The following is a 19,820-nucleotide window of genomic DNA, read 5'->3' on the forward strand; positions in this document are numbered from 1 at the left end:
ACCTATCCCTTCACTGTCATTTCCAACATCCCAAGCCTGGAAAACCCCATGGGCAAAGGAGCCTGGTAGGCTGCAGTCCATGGGGTCGCGAAGAGTCGGACATGACTGAGCGACTTCACTTTCACTTTTCACTTTTATGCACTGGAGAAGGAAATGGCAACCCACTCCAGTGTTCTTGCCTGGAGAATCCCAGGGACAGAGGAGCCTGGTGGGCTGCCGTCTACGGGGTCGCACAGAGTCGGACACGACTGAAGCGACTTAGCAGCAGCAGCAGCAGCAAGCTGTTGAGGACATAATGAAGACAGTCTTTCAGTCAATCTGACCCAGAAGACCACCATTTCAATTTCAGTTCACCCAAAACTGTATCTCCAATTGGCCATGTGGTTTTCCTTCATATACACACAACTACCGATACCATTTTTCAATAAGGATACCATTATCACAAGAGTATTTACCAGAAGGCTGGCGGTGTGATATACACACCAAGTATCTGAGACATACCGCTCAGCTCAGCCACACAATGTGGGTACCATTTATCTGCCTTACAGATAAGCAGCTGAGACCCAGTGAGACTGAGCAACTTGCCCAAGAGACACTGGCCAGGAGTGGAACTTATGTCTTTCTGACTCAAAACCATATCCTTCTATTACATCTTACTACTTACTTTTCATTTTACTAGTGATGGATTAGGGGAACAAGACTAATGAAGCCAGGAATCCGTTATACTTGACATGATTGCCTTAGATGATCTGTCCTCATGAGAATCCCAAGGAGATGATTAATGACAACCTACCAAGACCCCCTGTGCCAAGAATGGTCAATAGCAGTCTCCATCTTCCAGAAGAATCAAATAAGAAGGGCACAACACAGGCAAAACTTGACTTAAAACCCTACAATACCTGTAGTAGTGAGTGTGGCATCTCCCCATGAAGAGCCTTAAAAATAGGGCAGAAATTCAAGCATCTTGGATTCTAAGTATAACGATACTTAAACAGCAGGGCTGATCTGGGGATAGGTGTCTGTGTGTGTCTTCCAACACTCTCATCATTGAACCCATTCATTCATTCCGTGAAAAAGGCTAGGATAATAATCACTCAGTGCTACACTGTTCTCAGTGCTGAGGATCCAGGCAGAGTCCCATGCTAAATGAAGCTCATGCTTTAATGGAGGACACAGACATACGTAAGAAGTGATGCTGTTATAAAGACTAGAAAGTGATGAGTGCTGTGAAAGATCTAGAGACTGGAGAAAGGGCTCAGCTGGGCTGGTTGTTTCACCCTCTTTTATTCAGTGCAAGAGAGGAGATGATGATGTGGCCGTGAAGTTAATACCTGGATACCCAGGGTACCCAATACCCTGGCACTGCCTGTTGGGTTTCAGTTTCTGACAACCCCCTGAAGCCACTTTCACTTGAGGAGTAACGATCAAAGCAACCAGTTTTTACTGAGCACATGTAACTGGCTATGTCATTCATTGCTGCATATGCTTTATCTCACTGATAGTTCATGGCAACCATAAGCGGTAGGTATTATCCACACTTTAATGTGGTATATCTAGGCCTCAGACATGAAACTGAGGCCTAAAGAGGTTAAAACAATGAAGGACAACACACAACTAGAAAACCCCAAAGACTAGATTTGAAGCCGGGTCACTTGATTCCAAAGCCTGCATATCTTCTCAAACAAAGACCTTAGAGCCGACTTTGCCAATTCCTTGCATCTTTAAAACATCACCTTCTGCAATCTGTATCTGTCTGGCATATGAGGTAGGAAAAACAAAACCAAAAAAATCTAAAATACAGTCAATGTCACCTTGGGGTAACTGCTAATGTGAAAAATGCTTCAGCCAAGACTGGGGCCTCTCAGAAACAAGAGGGTTGGTTAGAGCCCAGTGCTCTGGGTCCTTCACACTGAGGGACACTGAAGGAAGAAAAAGATTTTCTGTACACCTGGGCATTGCCTGGATGATATGTAAATCCTATGCCAAATCACATGTAAATTATTTTTATTAAGTAACAGAACCATGCCAATGTCAAGTAAGAACTGAACTGGGCCACACAGGCTCATAAACCACCCCTCACCACACACACACAAATGCAGCTTCAATCTAAAAGTATCATTGCAAAAACAGAAAAGGGTCCACATAAGACTCTGCTTCCATTGAAGGCAGCATGGGTTCGATCCCTGGTCAGGGAACTAAAATACCACATGATGCACAGTCAGTTTAGGTGCTCAGTCGTGTCCAACTCTTTGTGACCCCATGGACTGCAGCACTCCAGACCTCCCTGTCCATTACCAACTCCTGGCGCTTACTCAAACTCATTTCCATTGAGTCAGTAATGCCATCCAACCATCTCATCCTCTGTCATCCCCTTCTCCTCCCGCCTTCAATTTTTCCCAGCATCAGGGGCTTTTCCAATGAGTCAGCTCTTCACATCAGGTGGCCAAAGTATTAGAGCTTCAGCTTCAGTATCAGTCCTTCCAGTGAATATTCAGGACTGATCTCCTTTAGGATGGACTTGTTGGATCTCCTTGAGTCCAAGGGACCCTCAAGAGTCTTCTTCAACACCACAGTTCAAAAGCATCAATTCTTCGGCACTCAGCTTTCTTTACAGTTCAACTCTCACATCCATACATGACTACAGGAAAAACCATTGCTTTGACTAGATGGACCTTTGTTGGCAAAGTAATGTCTCTGCTTTTTAATATGCTGTCTAGGTTGGTCATAGCTTTTCTTCCAAGGAGTAACCGTCTTTTAATTTCATGGCTGCAGTCACCATCTGCAGTGATTTTGTGTGTGGCCAAAAAACAAAAATAAAGTATTACCGCAGAACCTATTCTCAGAGGCTCAAACTCTAAAAATAAGATGGACACACACACACAAACACACACACACACGGCTTAATGGAAGGTTAAAACAAACACAAAAGAATTACATAAAGATACATAAAAGTTATGAATGAAGCCCCAGGGTAGTGATTAAGTATCTGAGTTTTCTTTTCTTTACATGGGAGTAAACTGCCCCAATGACCATTCCAAAGGGTTGCTATTACTGACCAATATTGACAAGAGGAAAACTGCACTGCGTAGGTATTTCTCAAATAGTTTTCTACTGAATACTGAGATCCTACAAGATGATAACAGGTGTTCTGTGGGGAAATAACGAGTTTTCAACAATCATCCCATCCCCCAAGCAAACATATAGGAAATCCTCCACACCACAGCCCTTCTTTGGAGAAGGAAATGGCAACCCCCTCTAGTATTCTTGCCCAGAAAACCCTATGGACAGAGGAGCATGGCGAGCTACAGTCCATGGGGTCACAAAAGAGTTGGACACAACTTAGTGACTAAACAAGTGCCCTTCTTAGAGTTTCAGAGTAAATATTTGATTGTTAAAGGTGTTTAAGCTTATTTGACTACAAGGTTCTTTTTTTATCACAAGGCTCTTTTAAGGAATGATATCCCATATTGCTTTTATAGGAGTTCAGTGCTCTCTAGAACATTTTAATTTTTTTTTTAAGCACACTGAACAAATAGACAATGGTGCTGCTGATGCCAGGTCAGCTAGGAGAGTGACAGAACCCTGTAGCTTCCTGGGCTCCATATCTTATCACTGTCTCTAGTGCATAAAGTGGACGGGATCTGTATTATATGCTCCTCAGGTATACAGATAACACTCTATGCGAAATAATCACAGTGATAATGATAGTTGTAACAACAACAATGACTAACTTTTACTAAGGACCTGCTACATGCTGGTCTCAGTTCTGTGTGTGTACCTGGATGACCTCATGGAAATTGCCAATCATCTGGCCAGACACATATGGGCAACACCCCTTGCACCCACGGGAACACCCTGCCCTCTTCCTCCATTCACATCCCCTGACTCAGGGGTCAAAAGCAGAGAGTCCGTCTGAGCAAATGCTTTTTCAGAGTTATTCTGGTTAATGGCTCTGTTCTCTCTGAGTCATCTGCATTCATGAGCTCCCCAGCATCCTCATGGTGGGAGGCGTCTCTGGCAGAGAGCGGCGGCCTCAGAGGCTCCACGGAGATGGCATCTTTGCACCAGCACCCAAACAGCTTGCAAGGCTGGCTTGGGCTCCTGAGCTTCGCTGCCACACTCCCAGCTCTCTCTCTCTGTGAGCCCGCACCCGCCCAGCCAGGCCACCATCTGGAGGTACAGAGCATCAGTCTGCTGTGTTGGATGACCAGAGGCAGCAAGCAGGCAGTCCCAGTGCAGTCTGAAGCTCCCGTCCATTGTGGATGCTCTGGGGTGTCCACCCCCCAGACCCGAATGCACAGATGGTCAGAGGTCGTCAGCCACCTGTGCTGGGGACCAGCTCTCTCTTCTCGCTCCCAGCACACAGATGCACGCAAACCAGCATCTGCACATACTGCTGTCCGGTACCCGCATCTTCCAGAAATGAAACAGACAGGACTGTCACCAGCTTTTTTCCTTTTTAAAGCAAAAAGCTGAAAGTTTCCTTCAAATAGGACAGAGAGCTACTGCCCTCGTATTCTTGGGATCTTCCCAGCCCAGGGATCAAACCCAGGTCTCCCACATTGCAGGTGGATTTGGTACTCTCTGAGCCACCAGGGAAGTCCCCGTTCTTCTTACAAGTTTCTTTCAAAAACCCAGGGATGTAGCCAGCATCCTCGTGAGCAGATGCCGTGGTGCCCAATCACAAGGATGAGGCTTCTGACCAAGAAGAAGATATGGCCTGGGAGATATAGTCCAGAAGGAGTTACTTTGGTTTATAGCAGTCAATTGGTTCCACCCACGACCTGGGGAGACTATGCGTACTACCCACAGCAGCAAAAGGACAGGAAAAGTATGAAACCCTCACTGTTGGGGCTAGGCAGAAGCCTCCTGAAGGGAAAGTGTGAGCCCCTCACTGTTGGGGCTAGGCAGAATCCTCCTGAACAGAAGCCGTGCTGAAACCAAAGTCCAACCAAAGTACTGATTAGCTCATTCAACTGATATTGAAGTACAATCAGGGACAGGAGACAAAGAAGGAGGAGGTTAACCTTTATCAACTAATTTAATCCTCCCACCAATTCCGAGAAGCAGATGTAACCATCGCTGTTTTACAGGGAGACCTGAGATGCAGAGCAGCAGGACAGAGCCAGGATGTCTATCCAGAGCTACTTGTCTCTGCATCCGAGTGGCTCCTCTCTCCCCACTCCCCCTCCTCCCCATCTCACCTGGCCTCCTTAATGCAATTCCTTCATTCCCTAAAACTATATTTGTTTAGTGCCAAACAGTATCAAGGTCAGGTGTCACAGGTGGGGTTGGCCACTTTTGCCAAATGCAAACCACCAAACACACCAACAAAACAATTAACAAAAGCAGAACAGTACCCATTAGCCTACCCACCAAAAGAAGGCAACACAAGCACGTTTAAAAATAGAGAAGATATATCTGGTAACAGCACTCTGAAGTCTGTCAGCTCCTTTTCCCTCTTACCCAACCTACGCAGTCTCCCTCACCTTTCTACCTTTTCTTTTCCCATAGTTCTTGGCTTCTGGCACCTACCTGTCTGTCTGCTCATGTTTCCAGAAAGCCACATACCTGTCAATTGAAATCCTCCAGCAAGCCCAATTTAAATGTACCTGTGCGAGGGCATCTGAGAGCCACATGCAGGCACCTGTGTGGCCAGGTAAGGTAATTCACTTTAACAGAATGAATACTGCCTTTACTTCCTAGGGCTGCCCTAGCCAAGTATCATACCCTGGGGAACTGAAAGCAATAGAAATGTGAATTCTCGCACAGCCTGACTCCGAGGTGTTAACAGGGTTGGCACCCTTCTGAGGTTGAATCTGTCCAGACCTCCCTCCTAGCTTCTGGTAATAGGTGCAGGCCTTGGCTTGCGGCTCTGTCACCCCAGTCTCTGCCTGCACCAGGACGTGGCTTTCTTCCCTGTCTACCCCTGTGTGCCATCTCCTCTTATGTAAGAACGCTTGTCAAAATGGATGAGGTCCCACCCTACTGCAGTGTGACCTCATCTTAATTATATCTGCAGCAATCCTATTTCTGAATAAGTCATATCTGGGGGTCGTGGGGGTGAGGACCTCAGCATATTTGGGGGGTACACAATCGACCCCATAACCGCTACTGTACGCCAGACATGGGTTCCAGGCCACTTCATTTGGTCCTGATACTCTATGAAGTATATCAGTGACTCCCTACCCACTCTGTGTGACAGAATATAACATCAGCTGTAGAGTTTGTTTTTAAAATACTCATGTCTGGTCCCACTCTCCAGAGATCCTGATGTGGCAGGGAACCAACCATTTTACAAAGTAAAATTAAGAAATAAAGTTTCAAAAGGGATGACAATGCTTATCCAGGAATAAGAATCATTGGGGTCCATCTTAACAACAATACAACAAATCAGGAAATGGGAGCAAAAAGGAAGTGAAACGCTATGTCCAAAATTCACTCAGTACCTGGATGAAACAAAAGGTTTTCCAACCCAGGTCAGTTTCACTGACAGCCCCCATCCTTTCCACCACCCAAGTGTGACCACGGTTGTCTGCACCTCTACACAGTGATACAGGAAGTATTTTTAGGTGTAAAAATAAGTGTGCACATCTATGTCCTCTGTGGATTCTTAGTGAAGGCATGAGTGTCTTTGGGATGAGGTATGTATTTGGCTGAATATCTTTGTATATCCGATCAGCCACACACCAGAATGACTTCTAGAGAGTGTCCCGACTAAGTCATGACGTTGTCACTTACAATTAACTGTCACCTGTCACTCTCAACTCAGTCTGAAGTTTCTAGTACAGGGTACTCATCTCATAAATATTTGTAGAACAAATGAATAAAGAAACATCCATTTAAGGAAATGTCATGAAATAAAAGTGGTCCTTGCTGGAATTTTTTTTTTTTTTTTTTTTTTTTAGTTTTTCACCTTATAATCATGATGGGAAATCATGATCCTTCTGCTCCAATTTTATTACTTCTGCACCCTTGTCTTCTCTCCAGATGAGAAAAAGAAGCCATTACTAGCTTGGGGACTGTTGCTGATTTGGGAACAACTTTAATCCCATTAAATATCTACTCACAGACATTCTACAGTATTAAATGTTGTCACTGGAGGAAATAAGAAGGGAAGAAGTTTAAAGGTAATTGGGTTCAGCCCTGAGATTCTGGAGCAAATGCTCCGACGACAGTCTTCATGTCCTAGATCATCTCTGCCTCACTTGCAATGTCCTCCAACATCAGGCCCCCAGGTCCATCCATGCATGGCAGAAGGAGGTCCGAATTTGCAGGATGGCTTTGGTTTTAAATAAGTTATGGCACTGTCCCCATAAGCTGGGGTGACAGGTTCATGGCAGTCAGTTTCACACTCAAGTCCGTCCTGCTTTAGACAACAGGGCCAGGCTCCATCAGCACCCAGCCATTTTTTACAACATGCACTCTGAGTTTCAGTGGAGAAAACATAGACAGACACCCCCAGCCATCCTGATTTCCATTCTTACCTAACACATGCCCTTTGCTGTGTTCATGGTGTCTCGTGACTGTCTCCTCCCTCATACAAAGCATCTTCCTGCCTTTGAGTCTGCCCATGTTCCTCCCCCTGCCTGAAAAGTTCTCCTTCCCCACCCTACTTACATAAGTCTAACCCATCTTTCAATACTGCCTTCAAGCCCCATTTCCATGAAGCCTCCTCTGTCTACTCAGCCCACACTGATTCCTCCTTTCTCTTAACTTCCACCCGTGGCATTTGCTTTGCTAAATTAGGGTATGGAGTGAAAAGCACCTCTTCAGTGATGGCTTCACTCCTCCTCCATGCTCTGCCTGGACTTTGTTTATAAGCCTGCAGGTAGCACCTGGTTATGGTATTTGATACTAAACCTGACAGGTTGGCTTTCTTCAAAGGTGGTTCTTTAAAAGAAATGAGAATACATAATTTGCTTACACATGCTTTTATTTTTTTTCCTTTCAAAACTGTTGCTCAATTCTAAGAGAGCTACAAATAGAATATTCAAACTGGAGCCTCTCTTGGAGATCTCCTTGCCTAAACCCTTATCCAAAGCAGAGGTACACCCCACTGTAGCATCCTTGAAAGATGGCCACTAACTTACTCATAAACACCCTTTTTGAACCCATCTCTCCAGGCACCTGTGCTCTTGCTGGTTGTCCTAGCTCTGATTATTAAAGTTCTTCCTTCAGTTCAGTCGCTCAGTCATTTCCAACGCTTTGCGACCCCATGAATCGCAGCACGCCAGGCCTCCCTGTCCATCACCAACTCCCAGAGTTCACTCAGACTCACGTCCATCGAGTCCGTGATGCCATCCAGCCATCTCATCCTCTGTCATCCCCTTCTCCTCCTGCCCCCAATCCCTCCCAGCATCAGAGTCTCTTCCAATGAGTCAATTCTTCACATGAGGTGGCCAAAGTACTGGAGTTTCAGCTTTAGCATCAGTCCTTCCAAAGAAATCCCAGGACTGACATCCTTCAGAATGGACTGGTTGGATCTCCATGCAGTCCAAGGGATTCTCAAGAGTCTTCTCCAACACCACAGTTCAAAACCATCAATTCTTTGGCGCTCAGCCTTCTTCACAGTCCAACTCTCACATCCATACGTGACCACTGGAAAAACCATACCCTTGACTAGACGGACCTTAGTCGGCAAAGTAATGTCTCTGCTTTTGAATATGCTATCTAGGTTGGTCATAACTTTTCTTCCAAGGAGTAAGCGTCTTTTAATTTCATGGCTGCAGTCACCATCTGCAGTGATTTTGGAGCACCAAAAAATAAAGTCTGACACTGTTTCCACTGTTTCCCCATCTATTTCCCATGAAGTGATGGGACCAGATGCCATGATCTTCATTTTCTGAATGTTGAGCTTTAAAGCCAACTTTTTCACTCTCCTCTTTCACTTTCATCAAGAGGCTTTTTAACTCCTCTTCACTTCTGCCTTAAGGTGTTGTCATCTGCATATCTGAGGTCATTGATATTTCTCTCAGCAATCTTGATTCCAGCTTGGGTTTCTTCTAGTCCAGCGTTTCTCATGACGTACTCTGCATAGAAGTTAAATAAGCAGGGTGACAATATACAGCCTTGACATACTCCTTTTCCTATTTGAAACCAGTCTGTTGTTCCATGTCCAGTTCTAACTGTTGCTTCCTGACCTGCATACAAGTTTCTCAAGAGGCAGGTCAGGTGGTCTGGTATTCCCTCTCTCTCAGAATTTTCCACAGTTTATTGTGATCCACACAGTCAAAGGCTTTGGCATAGTCAATAAAGCAGAAATAGATGTTTTCCTGGAACTCTCTCACTTTTTCCATAATCCAGCAGATGTTGGCAATTTGACCTCTGGTTCCTCTGCCTTTTCTAAAACCAGCTTGAACATCAGGAAGTTCACAGTTCATGTATTGCTGAAGCCTGGCTTGGAGAATTTTTTTTTTTTATGCTTATTTGTTTTATTAAAGAATCACAGAGCTGATTCATGTCAGTGTATGGCAAAAACCACTACAATATTGTAATTAGCCTCCAATTAAAATAAATAAATTTTTAAAAAGTAGTAAATACAGCAAAAAAAAATCACACAGCACATGAGATATTAAATGCATAGTTTTACAATAATCTATTTTCATTATTTAATACCAACATATCTCCTACACAGGCAAACAGTTGACCTGAATTATGTGAAATAGATCAAGATGCCTACATCTTTTCAATCAAGACTAAATTTCATTTGTTACCTTACTCTTCTTAATTGTCCCTGAACAAGGGAAAAATGACTTTCTTGAGGTTAGCAATAATTCAGTGTCCATCTCCAATAATAATAAAAAAATCTAGTTATATCTATATCCCTTTCCTACTGAGCGATTGTTTTGGCAAATGATCATAGGTTTCTTGAGGAAGTCTGGGAAAGAATCTTATTTTATGTAATTGTGATGTTGCAAACATCTTCCTCAAACAGATGTGGCTTTGCATTCTGTCTGATAGCATGTACCTCTAAACTTATTCGGCTCTTGGAACTGAGTAGTTGGTAAAATTGACTATTTTGCAGCTCAGTTCAAGCCTCTGTCTTTTGCTAGACCTGAAGTTGTGTTTAATTTTAATTTCTTTTTTTTTTTTGCAATCCAAGTTCCTTTTTATTTTTTTTTCTTTCTTTTTTTTTTTAATTTTTATTTTTACTTTATTTTACTTTACAATACTGTATTGGTTTTGCCATACATTGACATGAATCCACCACGGGTGTACATGCGTTCCCAAACATGAACCCCCCTCCCACCTCCCTCCCCATAACATCTCTCTGGGTCATCACCGTGCACCAGCCTGGCTTGGAGAATTTTGAGCATTACTTTACTAGCATGTGAGATGAGTGCAATTGTGTGGTAGTTGGAGCATTCTTTGGCATTGCCTTTCTTTGGGATTGGAATGAAAACTGACCTTTTCCAGTCCTGTGGCCACTGCTGAGGTTTCCAAATTTGCTGGCATATTGAGTGCAGCACTTTCACAGCATCATCTTTCAGGATTTGGAATAGCTCAACTAGAATTCCATCACCTCCACTAGCTTTGTTCGTAGTGATGCTTTCTAAGGCCCACTTGACTTCACATTCCAGGATGTCTGGCTCTAGATGAGTGATCACACCATCGTGACTATCTGGGTCATGAAGATCTTTTTTGTACAGTTCTTCTGTGTATTCTTGCCACCTCTTCTTAATATCTTCTGCTTCTGTTAGGTCCAGACCATTTCTGTCCTTTATCGAGCCCATCATTGCATGAAATGTTCCCTTGGTATCTCTAGTTTTCTTGAAGAGATCTCTAGTCTTTCCCATTCTGTTGTTTTCCTCTATTTCTTTGCATTGATTGCTGAAGAAGGCTTTCTTATGTCTTCTTGCTATTCTTTGGAACTCTGCATTCAGATGTTTATATCTTTCCTTTTCTCCTTTGCTTTTCGCCTCTCTCCTTTTCACAGCTATTTGTAAGGCCTCCCCAGACAGCCATTTTGCTTTTTTGCATTCCTTTTCCATGGGGATGGTCTTCCTTATAATACAGTATTTGTCAAAGTTAAGTTGTGGCCCATCTGTACCATAATTATTTGAGGTGCTTGTTGAAAATTGCAGGTTTTCAAGTCTAACTCCAGACATACTGAATCAGCATTTGGAATAAGGAATTTAAAAAGTAATCTACATTGTTAACAGGTTTCGCAGGTGATGTTTATTATACCAAAGTGTAAGATCCACTCTTAGAGTCAGTGGATTCTATATCTAGAACTTAGGTCTACCTTTCTAACAGTGGAGAGCAAGACACTTCCCTTTTCTTCTCAATGTTCACTGCAGCACTATTCACAATAGCCAAGACATGAAATCAGTGCAAATGTCCATTGACAGAGGAATAGATAAAGACGATGTGGTGCTTATATACAATGGAATATTTGTTGTTGCTGTTTAGTTGCTAAGTCGTGTCTGACTCTTTGCTACCTCATGGACTGTAGCCCGGTAGGCTCCTCTGACCATGGTATTTCCCTGGCAAAAATACTGGAGTGGGTTGCCATTTCCTTCTCCAGGGGATCTCCTCAACCCAGGGATTGAACCCAGGTCTGCTTAGCAGGTGGATTCTTTACCATTGAACCACCTGGGATGCCCCGACAATGGAATATTACTTAGCCATAAAAAAGAATGAAATAATGCCATTTGCAGCGACATGGATGAACTTAGAGATTATTACACTAAGTGAAGGAAGCCAGACAGAGAAAGACAAGTATCATACAATATCACTTGTACGTGTAATCTAGAGAAAATGATACAAGTGAACTTATTTACAAAACAAAAACAGACTCACAGACTTCAAAAACAAACTCATGGTCACCAAAGGGAAAACATAGTCATGGAAATGAAGACCTTAAGCATCAAACCTTGCAACATGGAGATTTCATCTATTGGAAAAGACACCTGGAAAGCCCCCTCTCAGATCCCAACAGAAAGAGATGTACTTTGCATCTCTGGCAGGAAGTGACACTGCTTTACTATCACCATAAATAGGAAGAAAGATTTTTTTTTCTCTTTACCTGGCAACAGCTTAGCCAATGAAAAACCACTATACTTCAAACTGTCAGACTCCTTCAATGGACTTTTTGTTTATAATAGCCCCTCCCAACTTCCCCATCTCTTCTATAGGAGAGTTTCCTCTCCTTTCTTCTACTACAAAGTTTCCTACACTGTCCCGGGTCTTCTCTTTGTCAACGTCCTTCCTAAAACGTGATGCCAAAATGAGGTGGAGAGAGCAAGCTAGAGAGAGCAAGCTCCAATGCTTTTATTATGAATACATATGGACAATTTTGATAGTGAGAAAACCAGTTTTGTTCCAAACAAGCCAGCGAGGTAGTATCATTCTGTAACTCTTTGTTAACAGACACATGATGCTGACTCTTCATAGTTGTTTTAATTTGGGTGCCTTTATGATTAGTTGTTCCTTTGTAAATTATCTGCTCTTCTCCTTTGTAGGTTTTTTTTTTTTTTTCTCTTTTAATTCATTACATCTGTCTGGCAACTAAGCTGATTCAATGCATTATCTCACCTAATCCGCAAAACATTTCCCTTACTTTACAGGTAAAGAAACTGAGCCTTCAGAACATGAAATGAGGAAACACAGATCTTCAGCTTCCTCACCAACTTATGCCTTCATTTAATTAATGTTTTTGGGAGGAGAGATCTTTATCTTCCAGACACTTTGTAAAGTGAGCTAAGAGAGCCAAGTATTTGGGATGCAAGCATAAGGAAGGTTCAAAAGAACATTAGAAAGTCTCATAACTCCATTATTTACTTACATCTCCCTAAAATTTCCTTTTTTTATTACTTTCCTGGCCTAGAGGTAATAGTGACCAAGTTATAATCAATTAGTGCTATTTACTGAAACAAAGGTTAAGGAGGATGTAGGTACCTGTTCATATTTTTGTCAAGAGAGGTAATGTATGGCTGACCCTAAAAGACCATCAGAAAAAGATCAAAGAGTAATCTAGAAATAAGGCAGAACCCCATAAAATTACAGTCTATTAGTTGGCAGCAACATCAGTAGATAACAGTTCAAAAGTACACATGCAGGAAGAATTGCTTTCATTTTTTCCATTTTCCATTATCAAGACCAGTATTTATGCAATTAACTAAGATCCAAATGCTAATTCATCATTTATAGCAGTTTAGTCCAAACAGCTGAGCTTCTCTTGGTTTTGGTTAATTTAATCGAGTTCCACGCAATTATACTTTAATTGAAAATGCATATGCATAAAGCTGAAATGATGTTTAAATCAACTGAATTTACAACTACATAAAAAAATGCAAACAACAAAGTACAGATCTGAGTTGGAAACAAAATTAATTTAATCCTTCTCCATTTTTCTATTTTGAAGATGACCAACACCCAAAGGTCAGGCATTCTCAGCGTCACACAGCCAGTGGTAACACTGAGACTCAAATCCAGGTTTCCTGACTTTGGATTGATAGCCTGTACAGCTGGGTCTTTAACTGATAATTAACTGTTCCACCCTCACTCAAACAAACCTTGGTCCTCCAAACTCTCATAAAGTTTTTCAAACAAAACCTATAAACTAGGTATCAAAACAGCTAATGTAATTTTAAAGATCTTTGCTCCCCAGCTTTGTGATTCCAGGCAGCCTAATAAAAGTCCCTGAGGTCTATATGCTTCCAGAAACTTTGGCAGAAACTCAATTTCTTCCTTCTTCATTATTCACAGAAACATAGTCATTCGCAATTTCTAGGTTCTACATTTTGCCCCAATCCTTCTTTCACATAATAAACAAGCATAATCAAAAAGAAAAAATATATTATTAGGTCAATTATGATGCCAATTTCCTCCAAATAAGAAATAATACATCTTTTCTTTCTTTCTTTTTTACTACTCTAAGTTTCCTATCACTTTCTTTTTGGAACCGTCATTTGAAACCACACAAAAATTTTAAGTTCACTTTCTCAATACTAAAATTTTAGTTTCTCCCAACTTACTGCCTGGCAACCATGCTCTTTTCACAGAACATAAAGAGGATTTAACATTCAAACACTTAAAAGCCACATATACTCTTAATGTAATTGACTGTCATTCACATATATATTAATAGTTCCTCGAATGTCATAATCTGGAGCCTAGTCTTAATTATTTGTGAGCCTGCACCCACCACCAGACCAAGGTCTGCACTCATCTCCAGCTTTGCCCAAGAGTAGTGCCCTCCACCACACATGCTCCCCTACAAAGGAGAGCCCCCTCCCACAGAGACCCTTCCTCCACACACAGGCCTCTCCCCACAAGACACCCCACCCCCAGACACGAACAAATACCCACCCCGGGTATCATCACAAAGTAGCACCTTACTCCATGGTTCCACCTGCAGAGTCAAGAAAAACACCTAAAACCATTCAAATGAGCCCTTAAATGCCATGCTAATTTGATAAACCCTGTTGGCTGTCTCACAGGGACGGGCTCTTTCAAACCTCTCCTTGGAAATTCAGGCGAGGTGACCCCAGCTGCCTCCAGATTCAATTACCCACAAGGCTCCCTCACAAAGGCCAGACCACAGGGGAGCCGGGCGCACACTCACTGCAAATCTGACTTGGCAGCTCTCCTCCCCCAGGTAGCACAGGTCTCCCGAGACGTTGGTCTCCAGCCACAGGTGCTCCCCGTTCACGGCATTTTCCTGGAGAGAAAAGACAAACCTGACTTCAATTTTCCTTTCAGGCATAAGTGGGGGCAGTGGGGTGTGGTGGGGAGAATGGATCTCAAATTTAGATTTTTGGAAGAACACTAGTGAATCCCAGCAGTCTAAAGACTTTTTATTTCACTTCTGACAATACTGCTGGAGTTGGTCCTACTGACATTCTAGAAATGGAAAAGGTGTTTGAAAAAATTTTGAGCGATAATGAATATGTTAGCTCCAAAGATGCTTTAACAATGCCGGTGGTCATCTTTGAAATATATAGTAAATAAGGGGGAAAAACCCTCAAGTTATTCAACCTAAAGCCTTATTCATCCAGGCCCACTGCAGAGTCCACAACAACTGAAACCAAAATTCTATTAAAAGTTGATTCTTTTTAACAAGTTAGCTATGGAGGGTAGTATTATTAAAGTATTTTAAAGACTTCTTGAAAACACATCTATGTTATTAATGGGTAAATTATGCTTCTAAACCAGAAGCTTCTTAAAAGTTAGTTTTAAGTCACTGTATAGATAAAGCATAACAAATTTCTACCAATTTAAACCTATTACCAGTTCAATAGGGCCTTCACCCAATTCTAAGTCCTCCAAGTTGAATGATTTCCTTGCTTCTAAAAATATTTTCATACTTCCAGTAGCAGAGAATAGCTGTAGGTTTGGAACCCTATAGGCTTCCCTTGTGGCTCTGCTGGTAAAGAATCCGTCCACAATACAGGAGACCTGGGTTCAATCCCTGGGTTGGGAAGATCCCTTGGAGAAGGGAAAGGCTCCCCAATCCAATATTGTGGCCTGGAGAATTCCATGGACTGTATAGTCCATGGTGTCACAAAGAATCAGACATGATTGGGCAACTTTCACTTCACTTCACTTGAAACCCTAAAAGTTCTCAGTGATGGATGAAAACAATATAAAAAATTAATTAAAAGGAAATGCTCTGCCAGTTATCCTAAATAAATCAAGCTCAACAAACAAATATTCTACAACTGGGAATTTAGTATCCAGCTGTAACTTATAATCATCTGTAGAATTTCTTTCCATTGTTTTATTCTTCAATTCATTTAGCAAGCATTTTTCCATACCCCTGGTGCCAGGCACTGGGTTGTATGCCAAGTCGCATCAGTCATATCTGAGTCTTTACAATCCCATGGACTGTAGCCCACCGGGCTCCTCTAGGATTCTCCAGGCAAGAATACTGGAGTGGGTTTGCCATTTCCTTCTCCAGGGCATCTTCCCAACCCAAGGATTGAACCCGCATCTCTTACGTCTCCTGCATTGGCAGGCGGCTTCTTTACCACTCACACCACCTGGGAAGCCCAGGCACAGAGTTAGGGTATAGTAAAACCTACCAACGAACGTGGAAACTAAACAAATAATTATAGCAGCAAATACTAGGAATACTTACTACAGCAGAAATCCCACCAACTCTTAAAAAGTGAAGTATAAAATGTTGCAGTGGGGGAAAGGTCAAAAATCCTTGATAATACCAATCTAGGCAGGCCAGCAATTAAGTCCTGGTAGGTCAAGGAAGCTGGGTAGGAGCAGGCAAGACCTGGGAGTCAGAGATGTAAGGGACATCAGTAACTCACCGGGCTGGGAGGCTTCATTCATGCTAGGCCAGTTGGTGTGTTCCTGCACTAAAGACCGCCCCGACCCCCGCAAGCACTCAGGGGCTTGCTGATCACTATCCATGCACAGCAAGGACTGCTACTGCTAAGATGAACTAGCTTCACTCCTAAGTGGGGAACCTGATTAGAAAGCCCGACACTTGTAAGAGAAGAAGGAAAGAAAAAGGTGCTGGGTCAAACACGCTGCTTCTCAAATCTGATTGCTCATTAAAATGACCTGATGAGCTTTGACGAATACCTGACTATCATCCCACCCCCAGAGAGTCTGCTTTCACTAGTCTGAAGTTTTTAGCAAATACTTGCAGTTGTAAGAATGGGAACACCATTTACTAAGCATGAAGGGAGAAGGCTAGAGTAAAAGCAGATTTAGGGAGGGAGAGTTCAGGTTCTTCTGTTATTCTACTTTCAATTGTGTTATAATTAACATTCACTATGTTGGTTTCAGGTGTATAATATAGTGTTTGATGTTTTAATACATTATGAAATGATCACTGCAATAAGAGTTCAGTTTTGAGGATGTGGAATTCTGAGATGCTTTTTAGACCTTCAAGTGAAGATGTTGAGAAGGCTGTTTTTTATAAGTCTGAAGTTCAAAGAAGAGGTGTGTACTGTATGAATAATTTGGGAGGCAACCATTAACTGATCTAAAGCCAAGAATGGAAAACCCTACGGACGGAATGTGGATGGAAAGCTCTGATTTCTGAACCGTGGAACGTTCCAACATTTAAGAGTTTGAGAACATAGGAAAGATCCAGCAAAGGAGACTGGGATGGAGTGGCCACTGAAGTACAAGGAAAGCAAAAAGAGAGAGTAACGTTTCCAGGAAGAAAGTGCCCCTAGAAGGTCTGCGTCAAAAGCTGAAGGCTGAGAACTGGCCGTTGGGTTTCTCTATGTGAACATGTTAAGTCACTGATGATCTTGACAAAAGTAGTGACAGTGAACGAGCAGGAAGAAAGCCGGACGGAATTGGGTTCGGGAAATAATGGTACTGACTTTAGCTTCAAAATGTATATGAGACCCAATTAATGCTCACCAGCTCTACTGTTACCACCTGATCCTCCACCCCCCTGGCTTGGAACATTCCCGACAGCCCCTGCCTGGTGTCCCCGCCCCGCTCATCTCTTCCTTTCCCTGTCCAGTTACTTCATCTTCTCTCTCTTTCCCTCTCGGTTGCTGACATGCAGTCACACTGGTCTCCTCGTATTTCCCAAGGAGACTAAGCAGCCTCTCATCCCAGGTCCACTGAATTTGGTGCTTTCTTAACTAAAAATTGTTTCACTGTATATTGTCTACTGTATCCAAGTTATTTACTCCTCTCCATTCTGACTTATGTGGTTAATTTCTATTTACCCTTTGGTCACCAAATCGAGCGTTACCTTCTCAAGCCAACACTGACCCTCAAATTGAAGTCATTTTGTTAGCTGCTCTCATAAAACTATGTTTATCTCCCATCATTTATCCCAGATGGCAATTATTCATTCATTGGCATGACTATTTGATTTATGTTTCCTTCTTATGCTAGATTCTAACCTTCATATGGACATTAACTGTCCAGCACTTGGCACCTTGCTAACAGTAGACGATGAATACATTTAGGGAACTGAAAAGATGAGACCAAGAATCAATGAATGAATCACATTCTTGTTATATAAGGTTCCAAGGAGTAGAAAGGATAATTACTTTTTTACCTGTCCATTAGCTCAGAGTCATACACCGTGAGAAATAAACATGGATGCCTGAGAGACTTGACAATCTTTCAAAATCACGACAGAAACAGAAGCATGCAAGAAAAAGCCAGTCATGCAAGGAAAACATGAAACATACCTTTCTTAGACTATATTTTCCCCGTCTCATCCTTTTCTTGTACATCTGTCTTGTCCAATGCATCAGAAAGAAGTAACCTTACCCAAAGAGAGGTTTGGCCTTGGCCCTCAACTATAGAATGGTAATTTAAGTGCCTGGGATGTCTTGCCTGATAACGGCATCTTTGTTTACCTGGGGACCCTGGGTTTTACTAGATATACTAAAATAGCACTGACTTGTGGTGGGGTATATATCAACTCAACCTCCAGAGGGTCAAGTGGCTAAGGTCAACCATGCAGGTGGTCAACCATGTCCATATGACTAAGCCCCAACTAAACTCTGGTCACCAAGGTTCAGATGCGCTTCCTTGGTGGCGATACACCATACGTACATTCCCACCATGGCTGCTGGGAGAAGTTAGCTCTGTCACAAATTGCTTGGGAGAGAACAGTTGGAAGCTCCTTGTACAGGAATCTCCTGGACTCTGCACCATGCACCTCTTCTCTAGGCTGATTCGAACCTGTGTCCTTTCACTGTATTGGGATTCCTTGGCAACTCATATGGTAAAGAATCTGCCTGCAATGTGGGAAATCTGGGTTTGATCCCTGGGTTGTGATGATCCCCTGGAGAAGAGAATGGCTACTCACTCTAGCATTCCTGCCTGGAGAATTCCATGGACAGAGGAGCCTGGCAAACTACAGTCCATGGGGTTGCAAAGAGTAGGACATGACTAAGTAACTAACACTTTCACTTTCCTTTCACTGTAAAAGGTCATAAATGTGAGTAAAACAGCCTTCACTAAATTCTGAGTCCTTCTAATGAATGACTGAACGTAAGTGTGGTCTTTTGAATTCCAGAAGCTGCAGGTGAGGGTGACCTTGGGAACTCCTGAATTCTGTATAAAGGTATCCAGCTGGGTGGCATTCACCCATAAATAGAGTAGACAAATAAAATATTGTTTTTTTCTTACATTTCTGGTAAATCTTAATTCACTTCAGTATCAGTAAACATAAGCTTTGGAGTCAGGTAGACTTGCTACCGACTAGCTCTAGGACCTAGGGTCTCTCTAACTTTGCTAGACCTCAGTTCGCTCCCCACTGAAGTGGCAATAATGATTTTACTTCTCTCACAAAGTCACAAAGATGTTTAAATGTGAAAATGAATAACATTCAATGCCTTCCCCACAATGAGAAGTTAATACAAGTTCAACGTAATTCTTAACTATTATCTTTGTGGTTGGTCTGCAGTTTTCCTTTCCTGTCTTCCTAATCCATAGATATTGGTATCATCCAAATTTCTCTCCTGGGCCTTTGTAGTCAAGACTGCTAGCCATTCACCAAATTCATTCTCCTCTTCTTCCTGAACACACAGTTGGAGTTTGCTACCCAGTCTCACCTGTAACAAGTGTGGCCACATGACCCAGTTCTAACCATGAACAAGAGTGATGTATACTGTTTTCAGACTTGGTCCACTAAGCCTCTCATGGGCATTCCTCAATACTCTGTTCTCATACTGGGTACCTGGGCAGTTGGTCTTTGGGATGATTTAAAAGTCTTCTGATGAAGTTGTAAGAGTAACTGTCAGTCTGGGTCACTGAATAACTGTGTGGAACAGAGTCCACCCCCACCCCAACCTGGAACAGTCCTGGTTTGCTCTTGGGTGTATTTCCTTCCCATGTAGGTCACCACCGAGCATTGAGCAGAGTTC

The 19,820-nt window shown here is 42.6% G+C and overlaps 1 protein-coding gene across 1 annotated transcript in view; it reads right to left on the reverse strand.

Annotated features, from left to right (window-relative positions):
- The window catches only part of DGKI (diacylglycerol kinase iota), a 504,567-nt gene that overhangs the window by 292,206 nt on the left and 192,541 nt on the right, over nt 1-19,820 (reverse strand). Inside the window, exon 3 of the mRNA XM_052638497.1 lies at nt 14,573-14,668. Within this exon, the coding sequence (XP_052494457.1) occupies nt 14,573-14,668 (96 nt within the window). The remainder of the gene's footprint in view (nt 1-14,572; nt 14,669-19,820) is intronic.

The sequence above is a fragment of the Budorcas taxicolor genome, chromosome 4 (assembly GCF_023091745.1).
Source record: "Budorcas taxicolor isolate Tak-1 chromosome 4, Takin1.1, whole genome shotgun sequence".
NCBI classification, from domain to species: domain Eukaryota; kingdom Metazoa; phylum Chordata; class Mammalia; order Artiodactyla; family Bovidae; genus Budorcas; species Budorcas taxicolor.